Source organism: Drosophila busckii, unplaced genomic scaffold (genome assembly GCF_011750605.1).
Source record: "Drosophila busckii strain San Diego stock center, stock number 13000-0081.31 unplaced genomic scaffold, ASM1175060v1 hic_scaffold_52, whole genome shotgun sequence".
NCBI lineage: Eukaryota > Metazoa > Arthropoda > Insecta > Diptera > Drosophilidae > Drosophila > Drosophila busckii.
Window position 1 is genome coordinate 178,948 of NW_022872762.1, and position 19,341 is coordinate 198,288.

Here is a 19,341-nt window from a genome sequence, read left to right on the forward strand (position 1 = left end):
TGTGATGCTCGCTTAAAGTTTTTGGCAGCTACTTAAAGCAATGCTGACTGCCCTAAGCTCTGGCATAAATAAATGCAACTGTCAGTCGCAGTGGCACACGAACGAACAAAAAAAAAAAAAGAAACAGAACGACAAAAACGAGGCAACCAAGTCGCAAAGTCTGAAAGCTGCTGGCCAACTGTCAGCAGTGAGTGCAGGTGACAAGTCACGACTCGCAAAAGGCACAAGAAATGTTGACTGTGGTTACACACACACACACATAGACAGACTGGAACGGAAACGTCTTGCCAGCCAAATGGAGGTCAACCCAATTGCAATTGTGTGCAAATGTGTGTGTTTTACTTTTTTTCCTACTGCTTAGCAGCTCTTTAGTGGCATCATGTCCGTTCATCTTGTCGCGTTCGTGTGGCAAGCATATTGTGCCACAGACTGTTGCATACTTTTGTGCACTCGACTGCGCCGCAGCACTCTGCTTCTGCTTCTGCGTCTGCTTCTTCTTCTTCTGCTTCATGCCACGCGTCAGCTGAGAAATTACCTAGCTAAAGTTGCGTAGCGAATCAGGCGTAAAGCGGACAAAGAAAAGTAGCTCCAAGTTAGCTGACAGATATTATTATTTATGCGGCGCACTCGCTCGCTCTCTGTCTCTCGCCCTCTCTCGCTCTTTTTGCTGCACGCCTGGTTGGGTTTTTAAGTGCAGAAAAGCCCTCATTACTCATGCGACTGCAACTTGCGCTGCAGGCAAAAAGTTTCCTTAGTTAGTCAGTTTCTTATAAAATGCATATCTCTATAGTTTACCCAGCTGTCAAAGTCAAAGCTACTTAACAGAGATGTGAAAGATTTAATCATTTTTGAATTGAATTTATCTTGAATTTAAAAAAATTTTATTCCAATCTCAATATGAAATAGGCTTTGATTTAAAAAACTGCTATAAATTTGTATTAGAATTCAAAGAATAAATTCAGTTTGAATTAAAAATAGAATTAAGAATTAAAAATAGAATTAATTCAACAATTCGTTAAAAATGCAAATTCAGTTTGAAGAATTGAATTTCAGTCGATTCATTTATATACTTAATGCACTTTTAACATCTCTACTCATATATATATATATATATATATATCTACTTATTGTAGGAAACTGCCTTGTAATAAAAAAAAAAAACATGCACAATTTACATGCCTAACTATGGCAATGAAATAAATCACATGCATGCGTCTAATTAAACTTAAGCTGCGACCCTTAACACTTGAGCTTCTGCTATTGTTTTTGTAGACGCTACCAACCCAACCCAACCCAACCCAAACTATTCCCGCACACACACATCTCGTTATTTGCATAAGGCGTTGCTGCTACTGCTGCTGCTGCTGCTGTGAGTGAGACACACACACGCCTACTCAACGCCAAAGATTAACGGGGGAGCTATTCGGGTTCCGGACAACGTTGCGCGACATGTAAATGTGTCTATGCATATGAGGCGCAGCAACTTTGTCCTCAACTTGCCTCCCAAGCCCAAGCCCAAGCCCAAGCTGTGGCAACTGTGTCACGCGCGCGCGTTTGGTTGCCATGTGTGCCAATTAAAGTTGCGCCACGCCCACCAAAGCAAGAGCAAAGCCAAAAACAAGAAAACAGCGACAAAGTTAGAGTAAGTCTGAGAATGCTTCAAGACAAATAATCTATATAAATAAATAAATTTTGAAAACTGAAGTAAAAGACGTTTGTTATAATAAAAAAATGTATATTAGTTTGTAGCTGCCCATGCTCAATCCTTCTAAAGTTCTCACCCAAAATTTGCCATTGCCTTAGTTAGCGAAAGAGTATTCGAGAATGTTATTCTACTCTAAGCTCTACTTGTTGTGCGTATTATTAGCTGTCGTTTATTTTACGCAAACAGCCAAGACGGCGGCGCGGGTATGTCATAGTCTAGCTAACGTTGCTACAGAGAGTCCTTGTGCAAAACAAATTTCTGCTGCTTGCCTTGTCGTCAACAACGTCAACTGCAACCCATGCCCTGGCCCTTCACTAGCCTCTGCCGCCTTCCGCCTTCAGCGCATATGCCTGGTATCCACTTGCAAGCAGTTGTTATGCAGCTTGCGCAATTGTTGTTGCTGCTGCTGTTGTTGCCATTTTGGCTGCTGTAACGCTACTTATCTTTATACATTTAAAGTCATTAGTTGCTGCCCTTAAAGAAGCTGCAAAGCTTAACTACTAACAAAGTAGAAACTTGGCTTGCGAAAAGCAATGACAGGCGTTGGGTTGGTTGGCAATAAGTTTCTATAATGCAACACGGTCGCGACGACGTTGGGAAAATTGTGAAAACAAAAACAGATGGCAAATATTTTTCTAATGTCTGACAGCAGCTGTAACGAGTGCGAACCTCCAGGGACTGCGAAATGGCTTGGCATGGCAGGATGAAGTGCGCTAATGAACAATGAAAAGAGAAAAGTTAAGAGCTGCCTGCTAGCATAAAGTTAGTATCAAAAATAATAATGTTTTGATTACAAGATAAATCGACTGATCTGCAAGTATCTTAAAGCAAGTCCTGGGGTTAAATTAGCGATCGAACTGCAACAGCTGCCATAGCAAAAGGGTAATGCATGCAATCGACATGGTCGCATAATGGAGCAACCACCAGCTGTGAATCTGAGCGTTGAGTGCAATAGTTAGCGAACTGGTTGGCGGTTGGCTGACTGGTCAAGCAGCAACTCGATTGTCCCGGTTGGCTTGCAACTATTTTGCAATTTATATGCGCGTGTCGACGGCAGCGCCACGGCCAATAGAAGAGTGCGCTGTGCTCGTATTGTTGTTAGTTTTTTGAAGGGAGCAACCGCAACGTAACGAAATGACAGGAAGCATTTTTGTGACAAGCGCGCAAGTTTCACGCTTCAATGGACTGCAGAATGGCAGCCCAAGGGACTGGAGCTTGAGGGGCTGCTGCAACACAACAGCAACAATAAAGACAAGAGCAAGTTTGCAAGAGCAATGGAACATTGGCTTGAGCAACCTGTAGTTAAGGCTTAGCAACTGAATTGCGTCTATGCTGGTAATTGGGCTTTTGGTAAATAACTACATACTCTTTACGCCTCATGAACGAAAATCAATTGTATACAGTTTGTTCTATTATATAAGATAACTATAAGATAACTCTTTCAACCTTTTTAGGGTGATCAATTTTCTATATACATATATATTTATATATATATCTGAGATTACCGTAGCCCAACTGACCAAAGCAATTAATTTGAACACTTAAATGGAATGGGGACCCAATGTCAATATAGCTGGCTGCTTATACAAGTTAAGCAGTAATTAAAATATCGTAAAATAATAGCAAACAATGCATTGTAGCATAGCTAACATTACGCAGCGTTATAAGAAACTTAACTGAACAGCGAGAGTGTCACACTGATAGTGATGGAATATTCCATCATGCTCGCGCTATTCCTCGCTCATACGTTAACATAACAGTGAACGTGAGATTATGTTAATGCACTCAAAAGTTAACGCGAGCTCCTCGCGCTCACCTTAACAAAACAGCGAGAGAGAGATTATGTTAATGCACTCAGATGTTAACACGCGACAAGCGTCGCACACAGCCTAACATAACAGCGAGCGTGAAATTCTGCTAAAGAGCTCTAAGGCTTACCTCGCTCACAGTCTAACATAACAGCGAGCGTGAAATTCTGCTAACTTTAGGTAAGATCCGCTCACACATTAACTTAACAGCGAGAGTAGCAGTCTGTTAATGCGGTAGGGCTCGCTCACCTGTTAAACGTTTAGCTAGCGCGCGTGGGTGGCGTGATTATGAGAGTGCAGCCGACGATTAGGCGGGACTGTTATATCATTATCGCGTTTTTAACAGTTATGAAACGGCGCTTGATCATTAAGCAAATAGCAGTCAGTGATAGTAAGTGATCAGTAATAGATGAATGCGTTGTATGTAAAAAATGTAATTAATTTAACAAGCTGCTTATATTATATATTATATAAGTATTATTTGTAAGCTGTTATTTAAAAGAAAGTCGCCAATAAAATAAAACACCAAATTAACAGAAACTGGCTTTAGTAAAAGAAATAAATATTATCAAAGTTTACGCATACAAGTTATTTATAATTAATGTTATTTTCCAAGGAGAAAATTGTATTATGCTTTATATTTTGTATAGCATTTATTTTGTATTCAATGAACCTGCACTTTGTCAGAAGGCCCCAATGATTTGCTAAGGCAGTCTACACAAAGGCCTTTTGTTTTGGCCACTGCAGCTGAAATTAAGCTTATCTTAGTTGCTGATTAACACAATTGCTTATCAGAACATGAAGCCTACATGCAAGCTTGTATTGCATATTGTATTACATAACATTTGCTGACTTGAATAACTTTACTGTTTATAGTTAGATAAAGCTCTGAGCGTTAGTTATGCTTTCGGTTTGTGTTTCAATTGCTTTCAGACAAGAATTCAACAAATTTTAGGAGCCTTCTATAACGTAGTTGTAGTGATTATGATTACTTTTACGTTTAATTAAACTTTGGCCTAAAGCGTTTAACCGCGTTTTCGATTTGAGGCATTTTAAGAACTGTATTCAAAAAACTAATCAAAAACAAATTACTTGAGTTTTATTTTTCGGTTAAATCTTAGGTAAACTTCTTGTTAGAAGCTGTTGCTCTAAGACATTCTGAGTGATGTTGTCAGATATTTCATGCAGTCCAAAAGAATAGTCGACAATATGAAGTAACCAGCAGAATTGCAGAATATGCTTTAAGCAAAACCCAAGCATACTGTCGAATTAAAGCAGCACAGAGCCTAAAAAGACAAGCGAAAAAAATTAGCAATGCAGGGTGTGTGCGTTGAACATAATAAAATATGACACATATGCCTATTTTCTTCAGACTTGAGCAGCTGGACGCAGCAGCAGGCGCTAAACTTATTACGAACAGACAGTGTTCATTTTCAAACTTTTTTAAGGCAGAGAGCGAATGCGGGAAATGCCTTTATACATATTTTGGTGTAAACAACTTTAAACCATTTAAAATGTCGACATTTTTGGTGTACAAAAATATAAATACTACATACATACATGCTTGTAAGTGTGTGTGTGGTGACTGTTGGTGCTTGTTATTATTATTCAGTTACGCGCTGTTTATACAAGCCGAGATATTCATACATTCATGAATATATATAAAGCACGTATCTTCTTTTGGCGCTGGCCCAGCGTCATACACCAACCACACAGGTCGCGCATTTGCATAAACTCCAACAATACAGGGAACTATAGAAGGAGAGAAACAACAAGCAAGCTACAGAAGCATCCGTAGATAGCGCGACGCGACTTGGTTTACTTTAATATTTGTATTATATGCTTTTATCCCACACACTTGCCAAGCATACAAGCATAAGCATATACTAAATACATATATATATATATATTCCATGTATGTATATATTTGCATGTTTATAAAATTGTCTAAATTCCCACAAGTTGATTTAAACTTTCTTCGCTGCTTAGACAGACTTGAGCTAGTAGCTAGCAATTGTTGCTGCACTATAAAACTAACTAAATGTTTATAAAATTTATTAATTTGTATATAGCTTTGAGCTATTGAACACGACATATTTAGCTTATGTTTATAATTCTTCAATTTTTGTTTGCCGACTAACTTAAGTGTATGCAAAATTCGTTTAGCCAAACTATTTCACTTGAGGCTTGAACGAAATTTTTTGGAGCTTCCTTACTGGCGGCAGCAGCAGCAGCACGTGCTGGTTTACTTTGTTGTTGCCACGTCGCGTATACGTTATGCCTTTTACACAATTGTTATTATTGTTGTTGCGGACTGGGGGCTTGGGTCTGAGTATTTTTAGAGCGTAGCCGGCATGCAGTAATGTTTTCTTCTGGCTCACGAGTATCATATATACAATTGTTTGGGGGATACTGTTGCCACAAGGAAATGCTAAAAATGCACTCAGGTATTGAAATCTCCATGTGAGTGTGTTTGTGTGTGTGTGTGCTGAGATCGTTTGTTTATTTATGCATCTGTGCCAGTGCATGCTGCTTTGCTTTTGGGCGAGGAAATAAGATAAGCGCATGTTTATGTATTGCTCTTATGTCTGAAAAGAATTGAAAGCTGAGCACACAACAATCGATGATAAAAGCAGAAAAGTAGATGTTAAAGGCGAACATTTGCCACACACACACACACAATAGTTGGGTAGTCAATATCTTAAGCACTTGTATCTAATTTATCTGTCTGGCTCACAACTATGGCAACCTCGCCCCCATCCCCCTCGAAGGCACTTGAGTCAACTTTCACTAGCTTGTCCACACTCACACACATGCACTTATATTCACACTCAGTCACACTCACACTCACACTCACTCTCATCGGTTTAACCAGCCAAGCACTTGGCTCAAGTGTTTGCTCACTTTGCGGGCCGCAACCTTTCCGCCCCCTACAATCGCCCTTTGCTCACCTAGAGCCTACGCCTCGCTTAGTTAACATTTTGGCCTTTTTTTCTCTCTCACATTTTTTTTTTTGCGCTTTGCTGTGCTAAATCTGCCAGTCATATGTTTCCCACGCCCCTTTTTGCTGTGCTACTGTTTGTTTGCCCGGCTTGTTGTCTCTCTTTTATTATTTTTCATTCTTTTTCGTTGTTGTTTTGTTGTGTTTTTGTCTGGCGGCTTTCACTCGCTCACTTTATTTGCGCTCATGCTCATGCCTCATAAGGGTTTAATGGATTTGCTGTGGCATGAAGAGATCTCGCAACATAAGAGTTGAGGTCTGCATCAGTTGAGGGCGACACGTCTCTCATTTTTCCATTCTATTTTTTTCTCATGCGCTGCGTTGCGTTGTGCCTACGCAATGATTATCATATTACGCACATTGCCCACCGCCCCTTGCGACTTCACATTGTGTTAGCCGCTGCTGCTGTTGTGTTTATGGCTTTATTTTTGCCACCTACCCAGCAGTTAATATATTTTTATAGACCTTTAGCCGAAACTACTTCCACCCAGACTATTCACCTCACTCGCCAGCTCTCTGTCATTCTATTAGCTTTTCGCGTGCTTTGTCATTGCTGTTAATAGACTTATTTTTGCTATTATGTGTAGCTAAGTGCTTTCAATTTTTTTGATGTGCTTACCACCGACTTGCTTAAAGGGGCTCAGGTGTAAGTGTTCAAGCTCATAAAAAAGTTTGCAACTCAGCTTAGTTCAAGGTCATAGTGGCGACAACAAAAAAATATTTTTTAAAAATTCTTTGAGCAATTTATGGGATGGGATTTGCTGCCAAAATATTTTCAAATTGCTTATACTTCACACAATTTTCTAAGCAATTTGCTTGTGTCGAAAAATGTTCAAATTTTCATTTGCATTTGCCATATGCAGCAGCTGGGAGCAGCAGCAGATGTTGTCAGCTTCAGACGCAGCTTAAACTTCAGCCGCAGGCTCAGCTTAGTTGGCTTAAGCACACAGCCAGTGCAGTCTAGGCTGGCTATACACTAAATACAGCAGCAGCAGCAGCAGCAGCATGTTTGGTATAGTTTGTAGCTGTCTTTAGCACACATCAAAAGCATTATTAACACGAGTACAAGCACAGAGAGACAAATATGCTTGGCATAACAGAAAAGATGCCTGCGAGCAGAGGCTCTGCTAACCAAAACACATGTCCTTGCTCAAATGATATATACATGTGTGTGTGTGCGTGTGTGTGTGCGTGTGTGCGTGTGTGCGTTTGTGTATTTATGAGCCACAGCACAAACACTCTTATAGCCAGCCATATGAACTGCTTTTGGCGTGCATTAAGTGGCCTTATCCTGCCACAAGCAAGGACATGCTTTTTGTGGTCTTTAAAACATTTTGTTTGCTTTACTTCTGCCGCCTGTCTCGCTCACTCTCTCGCATTTTTTTGACTTTTTATCTCTTGGCTTGCAAGCTATTTTGCATACGAGGTGTCAGTTTCGTCGCATAAAATTTATATTAGTTTGGTTTTAAGCCAAAAACAATATTAAAAGCAATTGCTGCTAGTTTTCGGAGATTTTGTCAAAAGTTAATTTAAACAGTGCTTTAAAAAGTTTGAGATCATTTTTAGCAATGACAGTCTTTTAAACAAGTTCCTTTAAATACAATTAAGAATTAAGCCAAGAGTTTTTTTTTTAAAAATCTTGCTTGTGCTATTAAGCGGGAGTTGGATTAGACTGTGTTGAACCAGAGTTAATAAATGAATCAAAAGAGTCATCAAAATGTATTAATGGTCGTAAAGCAAGATAGACGATTGTTGGCCCAAGCAAGTAAAAGTCGCTAAGTGATCACCTATGAGAAAAGTTGCATGAGGAGTAAAATAAGAATGTTAAGTCAGAAGCACAAGAATATCGTCTCATTGGTATCAAATCTTATTTCATATAATTGATACATAATAATAATATAATCCCCATTTCCCAAGCCTTACATCTCGCCTGTCATACCTATGAACAGATAATATTCTCAAATTTAAAGAGTTCCTAAAACTGTTAATATGTAATAATTGTAAAAAATAGAATTATAACATTAATATAAAGCACACAATTTCTGATGAAAACCCTTAGCATCGGGGCGATATTGTTTTAACTATGTATAGGCAAACATCACTATAATTGTTAAGCAGCTCGTACTAATAATAAATGCGCATTATGACATTATGACCATTATATCAATTAAGATCTTTAACTGAAATTAAAAGCTCGCGTAAAGTGAAAACCCTTTATAAGATTCTACAAATTGGAAGCTTTCATAAAGTGATAGCTTTACTCCGTTAGATTAAATTCCTACAAATTTATAATTGAATGACTGACGGTTGTAGTTAATGTGCTTGACTCGTTTGCTAGCCGATCCGAGCTCACTCTACTGCCAAATAATTCACCAAATGTAAGCAAAAGAAGCGAAAGCGTATTTCCCAGCAATTGAACGTTCACATGAGATACCCGGTATTGATTAGTGCCACGTCACACACATACTGACAGCATCTGAAGTGTGCAGCTCAATATGTGTGTGTGTGAGTGAGTGTTTGTGAGTGTGTCAGAGAGAGCATGAAAATCAGGTTAACGAAGTAGTGGCGGCAAGCCTTGAAATGCGCATGAAATGAAGATAAGACAACAAGAGTTTGTCTCTTATGGCACCAGCAGCAGTATCGAAGCCTGAGAGTTAACGCTGAAAAGTATGCAACAATTTGTGCAGACAAAGGCAAATCAAATCAAATCTTACAATTAGAGCGTTGTCTGAGTAGCGCCACGTGCTGTTTTTAGGCAGCAGCAGTTGGGCAACTTAAACAAATCAGAATAATAATAATAATAACAAAGGAATAATTATGAACAAACATAATAGATATAAACTGAATATAAATTGAGGATATTAGTGCCTAGGATATAAGCGGATATGAGATCATTAGGTCAAGACCCGAGCCAGCAGGTCTTAAGGGTGGTGTCGTTTTAATCTTCTCCTGACTGTTGTGCGATGACTCGGCGTTAGGCGTCTAGCTAGGCTGTTCGGATGAGCTCCAAGTCGCTCCGTATATTTTTTGGCAATTGCTTGGATTCTGTCGCCAATTTTTGGTACTTTGAGGTCGCGCTCGATGTCCGCGGTTCTCATGTACCATGGAGCTCCTGTGATCCTCCTCAACGTCTTGGCTTGCAGAACTCGTATTTTGTTGAGGGGTGTTTTCGCTGCGTACCGTACACCTGTATTGCGTAAAATAAGCTCGGAGCTAAGATGCACTTGTAAATTCGCACCTTGTTATCCAGCGACAGTTTGTTTTTAGCGGAGATGAGCCAGGACATCGGATTATTTTGTTTGACAGGTAATGCACTAGCGAGTTGACGTGTCTATCGAATTTAAGCCTTCTGTCTAAAATGACTCCTAGATATTTGTGAGACGAAGAGTGGGAGAGCTCACTACCATTAAGCATGACAATCGGGCAGCTCTGTACCCGATGATTTGCAAAGGTCATATTGGTGCATTTCTCTGCATTAATGCTCACGTTCCAATTTCTGGTCCATTCCTGAAAAGCATCCAGATATTCTTGTAAACCAGTTTTGGCCAGAAATATGGAACTGTTTTTGGTGAGCACTGCGGTGTCGTCAGCATAGGTTGCTACCAGTGTGTCCCTTTGTGCGAGTGATGTGATTGATGAGTGAGTTGGCATGTCGGCAGAGAACATTGTATACAATGTAGGGCCAAGCACACTACCTTGTGGAACACCGGCTTCTATTGATTTGGTCGACGACTTATAACCCTCGATCGCCACATGAAAAGAGCGTCCTTCTAGAAAGCTCCTTATTAGCAAAAACAGTTGTGGTGTTAACAATTTCTTGGCTTTGTGGAGAAGTCCAGGATGCCACACTCTGTCAAACGCTTGTTGGATGTCTAAGAAAGCAGCCACCGCGTACTCTTTCTCCTCCAAGGCCTCCAGCGCAAAGTTGACTACTCTGTGTAGTTGCTCTGGGGTGCCATGCTGTCTTCGAAAGCCGAACTGGAATTTGGGCATCGCACTGGTAACAGCCTCAACGCTCAGCATTCTGTTCAGGATCAGCCTCTCCATTATTTTACCTAAAGCAGGAAGAAGACTGATAGGCCGGTATGAGTCCACATTTGATGGTTGCTTTCCTGGCTTTAGTATCATAATAATGCTCGCCGACTTCCAAGCTCTCGGAAAGTATCCCACGCGCAGAATGCTGTTGAAGATGTGAACCAAGAACAGCAGAGCTTGGTCTGGAAGTAGCCTGATGGTCCGGTTGTCCAGCAAGTCCTCGCCTGGAGCTTTCTTAGCTTTTAGCTTCGATACAATATGTTTCACTTCGTTCAACGTGACAGAATCTGCAGGCAAAGCCATTTGGAACGGCGTTTCCAGTGATTCAGCAATCATTCGGCGATTGCTCTCTGGCGCAAAGTCGTGTGGCCTAAAACGCTGCTCTAAACTGTTCGCAAATACTTCTGCTTTTTCACGACTAGTGCGGCACCAGCCTCCTGCAGGATCCCGAAAAGCTGACTTTGTAGTGGGTAGCGTCTTGTACCTTTTAGTTATTTGCCACAAGGAGTAATTGGTTGAGGCATCTGTCCCTAAGCTGTCGAGCAAGTTCCCAATTTGCATTTGTTTCCTGAGGGCGAGCACTTTGTGTAGACGATTGGCCAGTCTATTGTGGATCTGCTGGATTCGAGCATCTCCAGTTCTAGCGTACTCTCTTCTAACTTTGCGTTTCAAACGGAGGAGTGCGATGACAACAGGAGGAAGCTGAAGCTGTCTTTGCTCATCCACATATTGTCGGTTTCTCGGACCAGCTCTTGTTGCTGCTTGTGTGAGCTGATTCATGAAAATATTGATGGCGTTGTCAATATCTTCTTCCCCTTGGATATCCATGTTGATGTCCAACTGCTCCTCCAGATACGCCTTGAAGATTCGTATATCAGCACCACGAGCGAGTATACGATCGCGTACAGGCTTCCTTGACGGCGTAGCAAACACTTCAGCCAGTAGGGGAGTGTGATCCGAAGAAAGTTCGTGGAGCGTTCGGACTTGGATCCTATTGTTATTAATGCCATTGGTTACAAAAAAAATCTATTGCTGATGGTGTAATTTGGGGGTTGTAGGAATAGAAAGTAGGCTCTCCCGTTGCAGCAATTTGGTACCTGCTATTCGCTATGACTTCTTGCAGCAGTTTGCCTCTGGAGTAGGCACTTGGGTTTCCACTCCTGGGGCCCCACCATGCATGTTTGGCATTGTAGTCACCTCCAGCAATGAATTTGTTTCCCAGCTCGGCGAACAGGGATTCAAAACCCGCCCTGGTCCAGGGTTCATTGGGTGGGAGATACACTGCCGCAATTTCCACGAGTCCCTCCGATGTTAGTAGATTCACTCTCGCTATTTGTCTGTCCGTAGTAGTGATAGAAGGCTGGGCAGTGTAGCTTAATGTGGAGCGTACAATGACTGAGGCGCCACCTTTGGCGTTACCACTGGGATGAAAGGTGTGGATGGAAGAATATCCTGGCAGAAATATACGCTGTCCTTCTTTTAAGTGTGTTTCTGTGGCAAGCATGACATCTATATTATGTGCACTGAGGAATATGCGGAGCTCTTCAGAGCCCTTAGCTAGTCCCCGTGCGTTCCACAATCCGATTTTTATAGTGGGTTGCATCATTTTGACATGCGGGAAATCAGAACCTGGACCAGTTCTCGAAATGCCTTGTTTGCCTCCAAAGTTTCTTGGACCAACTTAAATAATTGGTCCATTCTTGAGTTGATCTCTCTTATGGAGTTCTCCAGTGCCTGGAATTTATTGTCAGGCGGCACGTTTGGTTCTCGTTGGGTATGTTTCATAGTGCTTGGCCCAGGTTGAGCCCGGTTGGGGCGAGCTACGTCAGCGTAGGAAATGTTGCTGCTAACAATCTTAGCAGGGATGAAACTCCGTGAGATGTCCTGGCTGTGTTTCGATCGCGAAATGTTGCTAGAGGCTGGGAGCCTTGGCTTTGGTCTAAGCATTCTGCTTTTTTCTGCCCTGACTGGACATTTCTTGTCTGTAGAAGCATGATCACCCCCACAGTTGATGCACAAATAATTGTCACTGGAGCATAGTGCGGAGCCAGTCGCATGCGAGCCAGCGCACTTGCCACAAATAGGCTCTTGAAAGCAGTAGCTTTTGGAATGACCGAACATATGACATTTCATGCATTGCAAAACTTCGTTTCTGCGAGAAGCGCGCTCAACAGAAATCCTATACTTGCCAAGTTTGTTTAGTTTTAAGGCCTCTGACGCTTGTGGTCCTTGCTTTAAGTTGACGAAAAATAGATTTTGGCGTGTCTTGAAATTAGTCGTCGCTTCATCATCTTCTGCGTTAATTTCAATATTGCGCCAATCTGCCTTTCTTGGACAGTAAATATTGAGGACTTCAAAACCAAGTTGTTCCAATGCGGTTTTGATATTGGTTGTGGGCACGCTGGCATTGATTCCTTTTATGACAACCCTATAAGGCTTGTCTTCCTTAAGTTGGTGGTGCCAGTACTGACAATTAAGCGTTTTTAATTGCTTAACCGTCGTTCGAAAGGCATCAGAGTTGGCCGTATATATTCTCGACACACCGAACTTTGAGGTGCGAATACTATAATTGTTGGCACCAACGCTTGAGTCCAATGCCATCTCCATACTTATGAGGTTATCAACATTAGGCACGCATATAGCCGGAGGCTTAGCGAGCGTTTTTTGGGGTTGCCCAGTATCATTTCCATCCACAGTTGTTTCTTGCTCGTCATCAGAGCCAATTTCGGACAAGTCCAACTGCATTACGTTGCTAGCTTCTTCGTCCAGAGCTGCAAAGCGATTACTGCTCAGTGCCGCTGCCTTAGAGGTGGATGCCGAATAATCAAGTGCATCCCTTGGACTTTTAGTAGCCTTTAGCATAGTTTTGGCCATATTTTTGGGTGGACTTGACGAGACTTTTAGCTTCTTGGTAGTATGCTGCTGGGATTGAAACGAACATTTTTTCTTACGAGTCATTGTTGAGAAAAAGTCGTTCAACGGTGTGTTGGCAGACGATGTAGCCAAAGCCGAAACATTGGGGCATACAGTTGAAGCCACAGTATAAGTGGGAGTGGATATCAAACTATTTTGAGATACAGATATCGTGCAGGTCACGCTTGTATCACTTCTAGTTGTTACCATCGAAGAAGTTTTTGAAGCTGCCAATTCGCTATGGTAATCAGTGTAAATTTGGGTGCGTAGGGATCCAGGGCTTACGCCAGCGATTCTTCTCATCTCTTCCAGTTTAGCTTGCCTATTGCTAGGCAACGACTGCGACGATGAGTCTCTATCCATGATTACAATTGTTCTTATTTACAGAAAATAAGGCAATGTAAACAACACCAGATTGATTGGCGAAACTGTACCAACCTCTCGCTAGCGCAAAGCGCAGGGCGAGAGCTAAACAAAGCTCCGCTTTTAATTACACCAATAGATGGCGCTATGTATGTTCACCTTGGACACAAACCGGTTTAAAGCTTAAAGCTTAACAGCTGATCGTCAGGTGTTTTGGCAGTGGACCGACAGCAAGCAGCTGCGGTCCAATATGTGAAAAATTGTCACTTTTAATTAAATCACTGCAGGATTCGCTTTATACGTTTGCGTCTGCCTTCTTTATTTAACCTTTAAGGTTTTTGCCACAAATGTGGGCTTGTCCATAAGCTTTTGTATTGAAAACACTAAGTGCACTTGAAACGCGTCTGACACATGCAGAAGTACGAGATCGAATGGGAATCAAATCTTACAATTAGAGCGTTGTCTGAGTAGCGCCACGTGCTGTTTTTAGGCAGCAGCAGTTGCCTTTGAGGAGGAGCAACTTTTGCCGTTGATAAATTGAAAATTGAGTTGTTGTCGTTGTCGTTGCCGTTGCCGTTGCTGTTGTTGCAGCTGCCACTGCCGATGCCGATGTCGATGCCGATGCGAAGGTGACAGCACTTGAAGGTGTTGCACGTACGTGTGAGTTTGCCTTTGGAGGAAAGACGCCTCTATCTCTAGACGATAGGGTCTATAACGAGAGGTGTGGTCATGCTTGTCGCGTGACTTACATCCAAGTAGCAAATACAAGCAGAACGCAAATGTGTGCAACACGCTAGTAATGTCGTTTATATATAGTGACTGCCCGTAACGATATGTGCTCAATGCGGATGAAGTCCTTGAATGTTGCACGTACGTTAGTTTGCCTTTGGAGCAAAGTTCGCCACGTCGACAAGTTTTGCGAAGAGAGAACAAGTTACTTGTCGCTTTGTCTTGTTTGGTCTGAGGCAGCAGGATAGACTTTTGCATACAAATTAAAAAGCAGTTTGATGAATATTGATTGATTAGTTGTGCCTTGGGGCAAATTAAAAGCAATTGGCGCGCAGACACATTGCGAAAAAGTTTCACTTGAAGTTAGTCCTTACATTCTGTTGTTAGTCGAGCTTGAGTTAAAGCTACGGCTGTGTATAATGTGCTGAGCAACTCGCTGGAGGACATTACGCAATGCAATGCCAGCTGTAAGGACCGTCAGGCAAGTTGCAACCGGAAATGAGTAAACAAGCGTCAAATAGTAAAAACACAACAGCAGCAGAGAGGAGTGCACACAATGCCAGCCAGCCATAGACAGTGCTGCGTCCTTTCTTGCCGAGCTGCACCAAAATATAAATAAATGAAACATTAAACAAAACAGCGGGCAAAGCGACTACGACAACGGGAACGACAACAATGGACTAGCACAACTAAAAGAGCTGAGAGCTCGCTCCTCTGAGTGTGGCGCGTGCATAAGGATGCGAAGGCGAGTTGCGAGCTGCGAGCTGCGAACTGCGCGCCGCATAAAGATGGCGAAAAATGAGCGCTGAGCGGCGAAGACAACAACCGGATATCCGGCAACTTTATAAGCAGGCAGCAGCAGCGTCGAGACTGCACCACAAAGGACAACAGCTGTAAACGCCGACGCCAACAACAAAAACAACAACAAACAGCAAAAACAACGACAGCGTAGTTTATTTTAACTTTTGATTTCCGCCCCTCTTGGTATGTTGAGTATTTTCAAGCTGTGCCCTCACCCTGGTCCTGGTCAGCTGCACTACCGTAGCGTCGAGTGCTAAAGTTGCAGCCCATTCGAGCACATCTTCAACGTGAGCCAAGCCTCGGCGCCTGGCATTAAAAATGAATTTAACATGCACAGCCGAAACTCCAGTGCCAAATTTTTGTTATTCTTGCAACTGCTTGGTAAATGCAACAAGCTCGAATTCCATTTACGCCAACTTCAAACGTAGTGCATTGGTTCCTCAATATATAGTATAAATACAAATCTTGAACGAAAGTGTCTTAGAACTTATTGCATTTTGCATAAATGTTGAATCTAGTCGGCGTTGAGTTTGTTGCTTGGCTCCGTATTGATCAACGAGCAATTTTCCACATTCTATTTCATTCAGTACACAAACAGACTTTGTAAAAAGCACACGGCCAGACTAGTAATAAGCATAAAGTCAAAATTTTTATACTTTCTATACAGCTTATAATAATATACTATTAAGAATGGAAAACAATTTTAGATGGCGAAGCAATTATTTTGACTGGATTTTCATCAATATCTTCACAGTTTTTCACAGCACTGTCGTGGTAAGTAATGAACACATGTATAGAACTTTAATAATGCATAAATATTTTAGACAATTTGGGAAAAACTAAGGAACTAAGACTGGATTTTCAGCTTTTCAGCTTTTCAACATTTCCAGAATTATGGATGGGAATAAAGGAAACGAATCTATACACTAAAAAAAAAATGTATACACTATATACTGTATCTTGCTCTCTCAAGGTAAGTTATAAGCATATGTGTTTAACTACTAATAAATTACAGTGGCTCGTTCCAAGATGCGTTCGGCGGCTTGCTTGATATATTTATTTGTATTTTTGAGGCTGTTGCACGCAAAGAATCCAATTGGAAGTGGTTGAGGACTATTCAATTCAAAGCAATTCAATTTATATATTTTTTAACTATTGTATAACGTGAAAAAAATGTAAAAAACTTAAAAAAATGCGTTATATAAAAGCCACACTGTGGCGGAAGAAACTAAAGCTAAACTGTCTTTTATTTATTTAATTTGATTTTTATTTATAGAGCATCGCGTTAGCCATGACTCAAAGCTCAAAAGGCATAAGTACTGTAGCTGTTGTTCGGACTATATTATAACACATAAAGTCTCCAAGCACTCACAAGTAAACATCATACGAAAATGTATCCAATACAAGCTTTACTTTCCTTTTCATCAATTAAAATTACACCTACAGATATGTAAGTACAAATAATTGTGCAACTATTGCTTAAATAATAATTGAAATGCTTAGAGGTTCTGATATTGAAGAAGATTATGCCTCGACCGATGTTAGCGGAAGTTTGCTGCGGTAATATAAATAAAATATTTATATTACTATTAATATTCAATATTATTTTTAGCCCACAGCTGCTGCTGCTGGACTACAAGCAGTTTATAGCAGCTCGCAATATACAGCGAACATTTCGCGGCTGGCAAGCGCGCAATTTATTGCAAGTCATGCATAAAGCAGCGATCGTCATACAAAAATGGTGGCGAGGATTCGCAATGCGTCGCTATACCATTCTCATGGTACAGCAGCGCACACAGGATAATGTTTTGCTGCTGTTTTACAATAGTTCGATGAAAATACAAGCCTTGTTCCGTGGCTGGTGGTCACGCAAACATGTGAACAACATGATTTACCTAAAGACCATACAACTGAACTACACTGAGGATCTGTTGAAATGCGTTGCTGTCAAGTTGCATAGCGTGCTGCGCAAAGGCGAACTGCCTGGCATCTATAACATGCGCGACAATTAGTAAGTTATCTTATATAATTTGAATAGTTGCCTTAACTTTCGAACTGCTTTAGCTGCTTGAAGCAAGTCGAGTGCCTGCTCTCGACCATGAGCTATCGTTTCTATAATCGCTATGTGGGCAACAAGTGGCAATCAAGGCGTGCTGCACTGCAATTTCAACGCAGTCAGTTTAGTAAATCGGACTTTTACACTAATGTGCCATATGCGGGCTTCAATATAATGGGCTCGTGCGCACCCCAAAAGCATTGGGAGCACGATCCGAAGGAGTACAATCGCCATGAGTTCGATGTTATGCAAGAGTTCTTAAAAACCGAACGCATTTGTCCAGCTCAGAAGCCGACATCCAATGCTGAGCGTGAGTTCTGACTAATGTACATAGCGTATACTTAATTTTCTTACATTGCTTTACAGTATTGCAGCGCAATTCACTTAAAGCAGCTTGCAAGCAGCAAAGCGACTTTTGCAAGCAAATGCTGACTGCACTACAGAAGTGCAGCATTTACGACAAGATCAAGCCCGAAGCCGATCCAACAGTCAATCTTCAGGAATATCTTGTGGAGCTGCGCAACAATCTCGAGTACTTTGAGTATACCAGAAACTGCGCTTGTGTGCGTGATAAATCGCATTTCGATTACCTAACTAAAAGTTGTGATTAAAATTTCATTTTGTTTCTTATATTTAGCTTATTAAGTTTGATTTTCTCATATGCACGTAAAGTCCACACACAGCGCAGAGAGAGAGAGAGAGCGAGAACATGAATTCAATCAATATTGGCAAGAAATTAAATTTAATGATGTTTGTTGCTTGCAGCCAAAGTAAAGTAGCCCAAAAGAAAATCAGCAGCAAAATTGCTAGCGTTGGTAAATATTTGCCAACTGACGCTAATGAACTTGAGCATACAAATAGGCGATGCGATTCAGTTCAGTCCTTCAGCCCAGTCCTCTTCCCAGTTGCCAGTTCCCAGTTCCCTGTTTGCAACAAAGTCAAGTCGAAATAATTTTCCCAACTGATTCAACTAGCGTACAGCTAGCGCAAACGCCATACGAGAAGCGCTTTGATTGCTTTGATTAAAGAGTTCACAGCCAAAAATTTTGCTGGCTTGCCGATGTTGCTACATCTGTATATGTGTGTGTGTGTGTGTGTATATATCATATGGATGTTGCTCAGCCAACAAGGTCTCAGTCGAGTCCTGACTCACAAGCTTGTTTACACAAGATATTTTAGCTATTGATTGTGTGATTGCTTACACACACTCACACTCACATACATTCATCTATGAGTGCACGCATGGAATTCATTGTGGACAACAAAAGTCAACAGGGCAGCGCTTTGTTTGCAGCTGCTTTGATGTGAGTACAAGGCTATTTAATAATTTTCTGGGAATATAAAAAAATCAGTAGGCATATTGACTACATTCAGTTCATTAGTAAAATTAAATTGTCGGTCTACGAAAAATATAAGATTGCCACAAAAGGTTTAAAAAGTAAACCAATATATTGATGTAAAAAAATATAAAATAAACAAAATAAAATTTTGTGTGCTACTCATTTTATTAAATGTAAATTAAAATGTATTAATATTGATTTAGGAAAACTTGTCAAAAAATTTAAAATAATATAAAATTGTAGAAAATGTCAATTAAATATTGCAAAATAAATGAAATTTTAATGCGAAAATACATAAATGAATTGACTTTATAAAAACAATTAATTTCTGCTTTTGTTTACTAATTGAACTCACATATTTGTGAGCGTTAAACAACAATTGTAACAACATTAATCTTGAAAAAATTTACAAATAACAATGTGCTTGAATAAAATTATTTAAATGCATATAGCTTATGTTTTTATATGGCTGTACGCGGTGGCTTTAAATTCTAAGCTGACTTGCTTTGCATGCTCAGCAGACTATAACAAATTACGCCTACATGTTAATTAGGTCCTAGAAGCATAGCGCTAAATATAAAATTGCGCGT

The 19,341-nt window shown here is 40.8% G+C and overlaps 1 protein-coding gene and 1 long non-coding RNA gene across 3 annotated transcripts; both read left to right on the forward strand.

The window, feature by feature from the left end:
• The first annotated feature begins 15,956 nt into the window (after positions 1-15,956).
• LOC108608331 lies at positions 15,957-16,577 on the forward strand. The gene is made up of 3 exons (XR_001915535.2): positions 15,957-16,129; positions 16,180-16,328; positions 16,385-16,577. It is a non-coding gene; the product is annotated as an uncharacterized LOC108608331 (long non-coding RNA).
• Positions 16,578-16,722: 145 nt separating this feature from the next.
• On the forward strand, positions 16,723-18,127 carry LOC108598761. Of its 2 annotated transcripts, XM_017999671.2 has the most exons (6): positions 16,723-16,805; positions 16,859-16,915; positions 16,968-17,366; positions 17,420-17,721; positions 17,778-17,974; positions 18,049-18,127. In XM_017999671.2, the coding sequence occupies exons 1-6, from the start codon at positions 16,747-16,749 to the stop codon at positions 18,079-18,081; spliced, it is 1,047 nt and encodes a 348-aa protein (XP_017855160.1). In that variant the 5' UTR covers positions 16,723-16,746; the 3' UTR covers positions 18,082-18,127. The 2 variants fall into 2 exon arrangements, with proteins under 2 accessions (XP_017855160.1, XP_017855159.1); XM_017999670.2 differs by lacking the exon at positions 18,049-18,127 and having other exon boundaries at positions 17,778-18,043.
• The last annotated feature ends 1,214 nt before the right edge of the window (positions 18,128-19,341 follow it).

Coding starts and splice junctions, on each gene's coding strand:
- LOC108598761 (XM_017999670.2), top strand. CDS start 16,747: ATGTATCCAATACAAGCTTTACTTTCCTTTTCATCAATTAAAATTACA. Junction 16,806..16,858: donor AAAATTACACCTACAGATAT/GTAAGTACAAAT, acceptor TGAAATGCTTAG/AGGTTCTGATATTGAAGAAG. Junction 17,722..17,777: donor GCCGACATCCAATGCTGAGC/GTGAGTTCTGAC, acceptor ATTGCTTTACAG/TATTGCAGCGCAATTCACTT.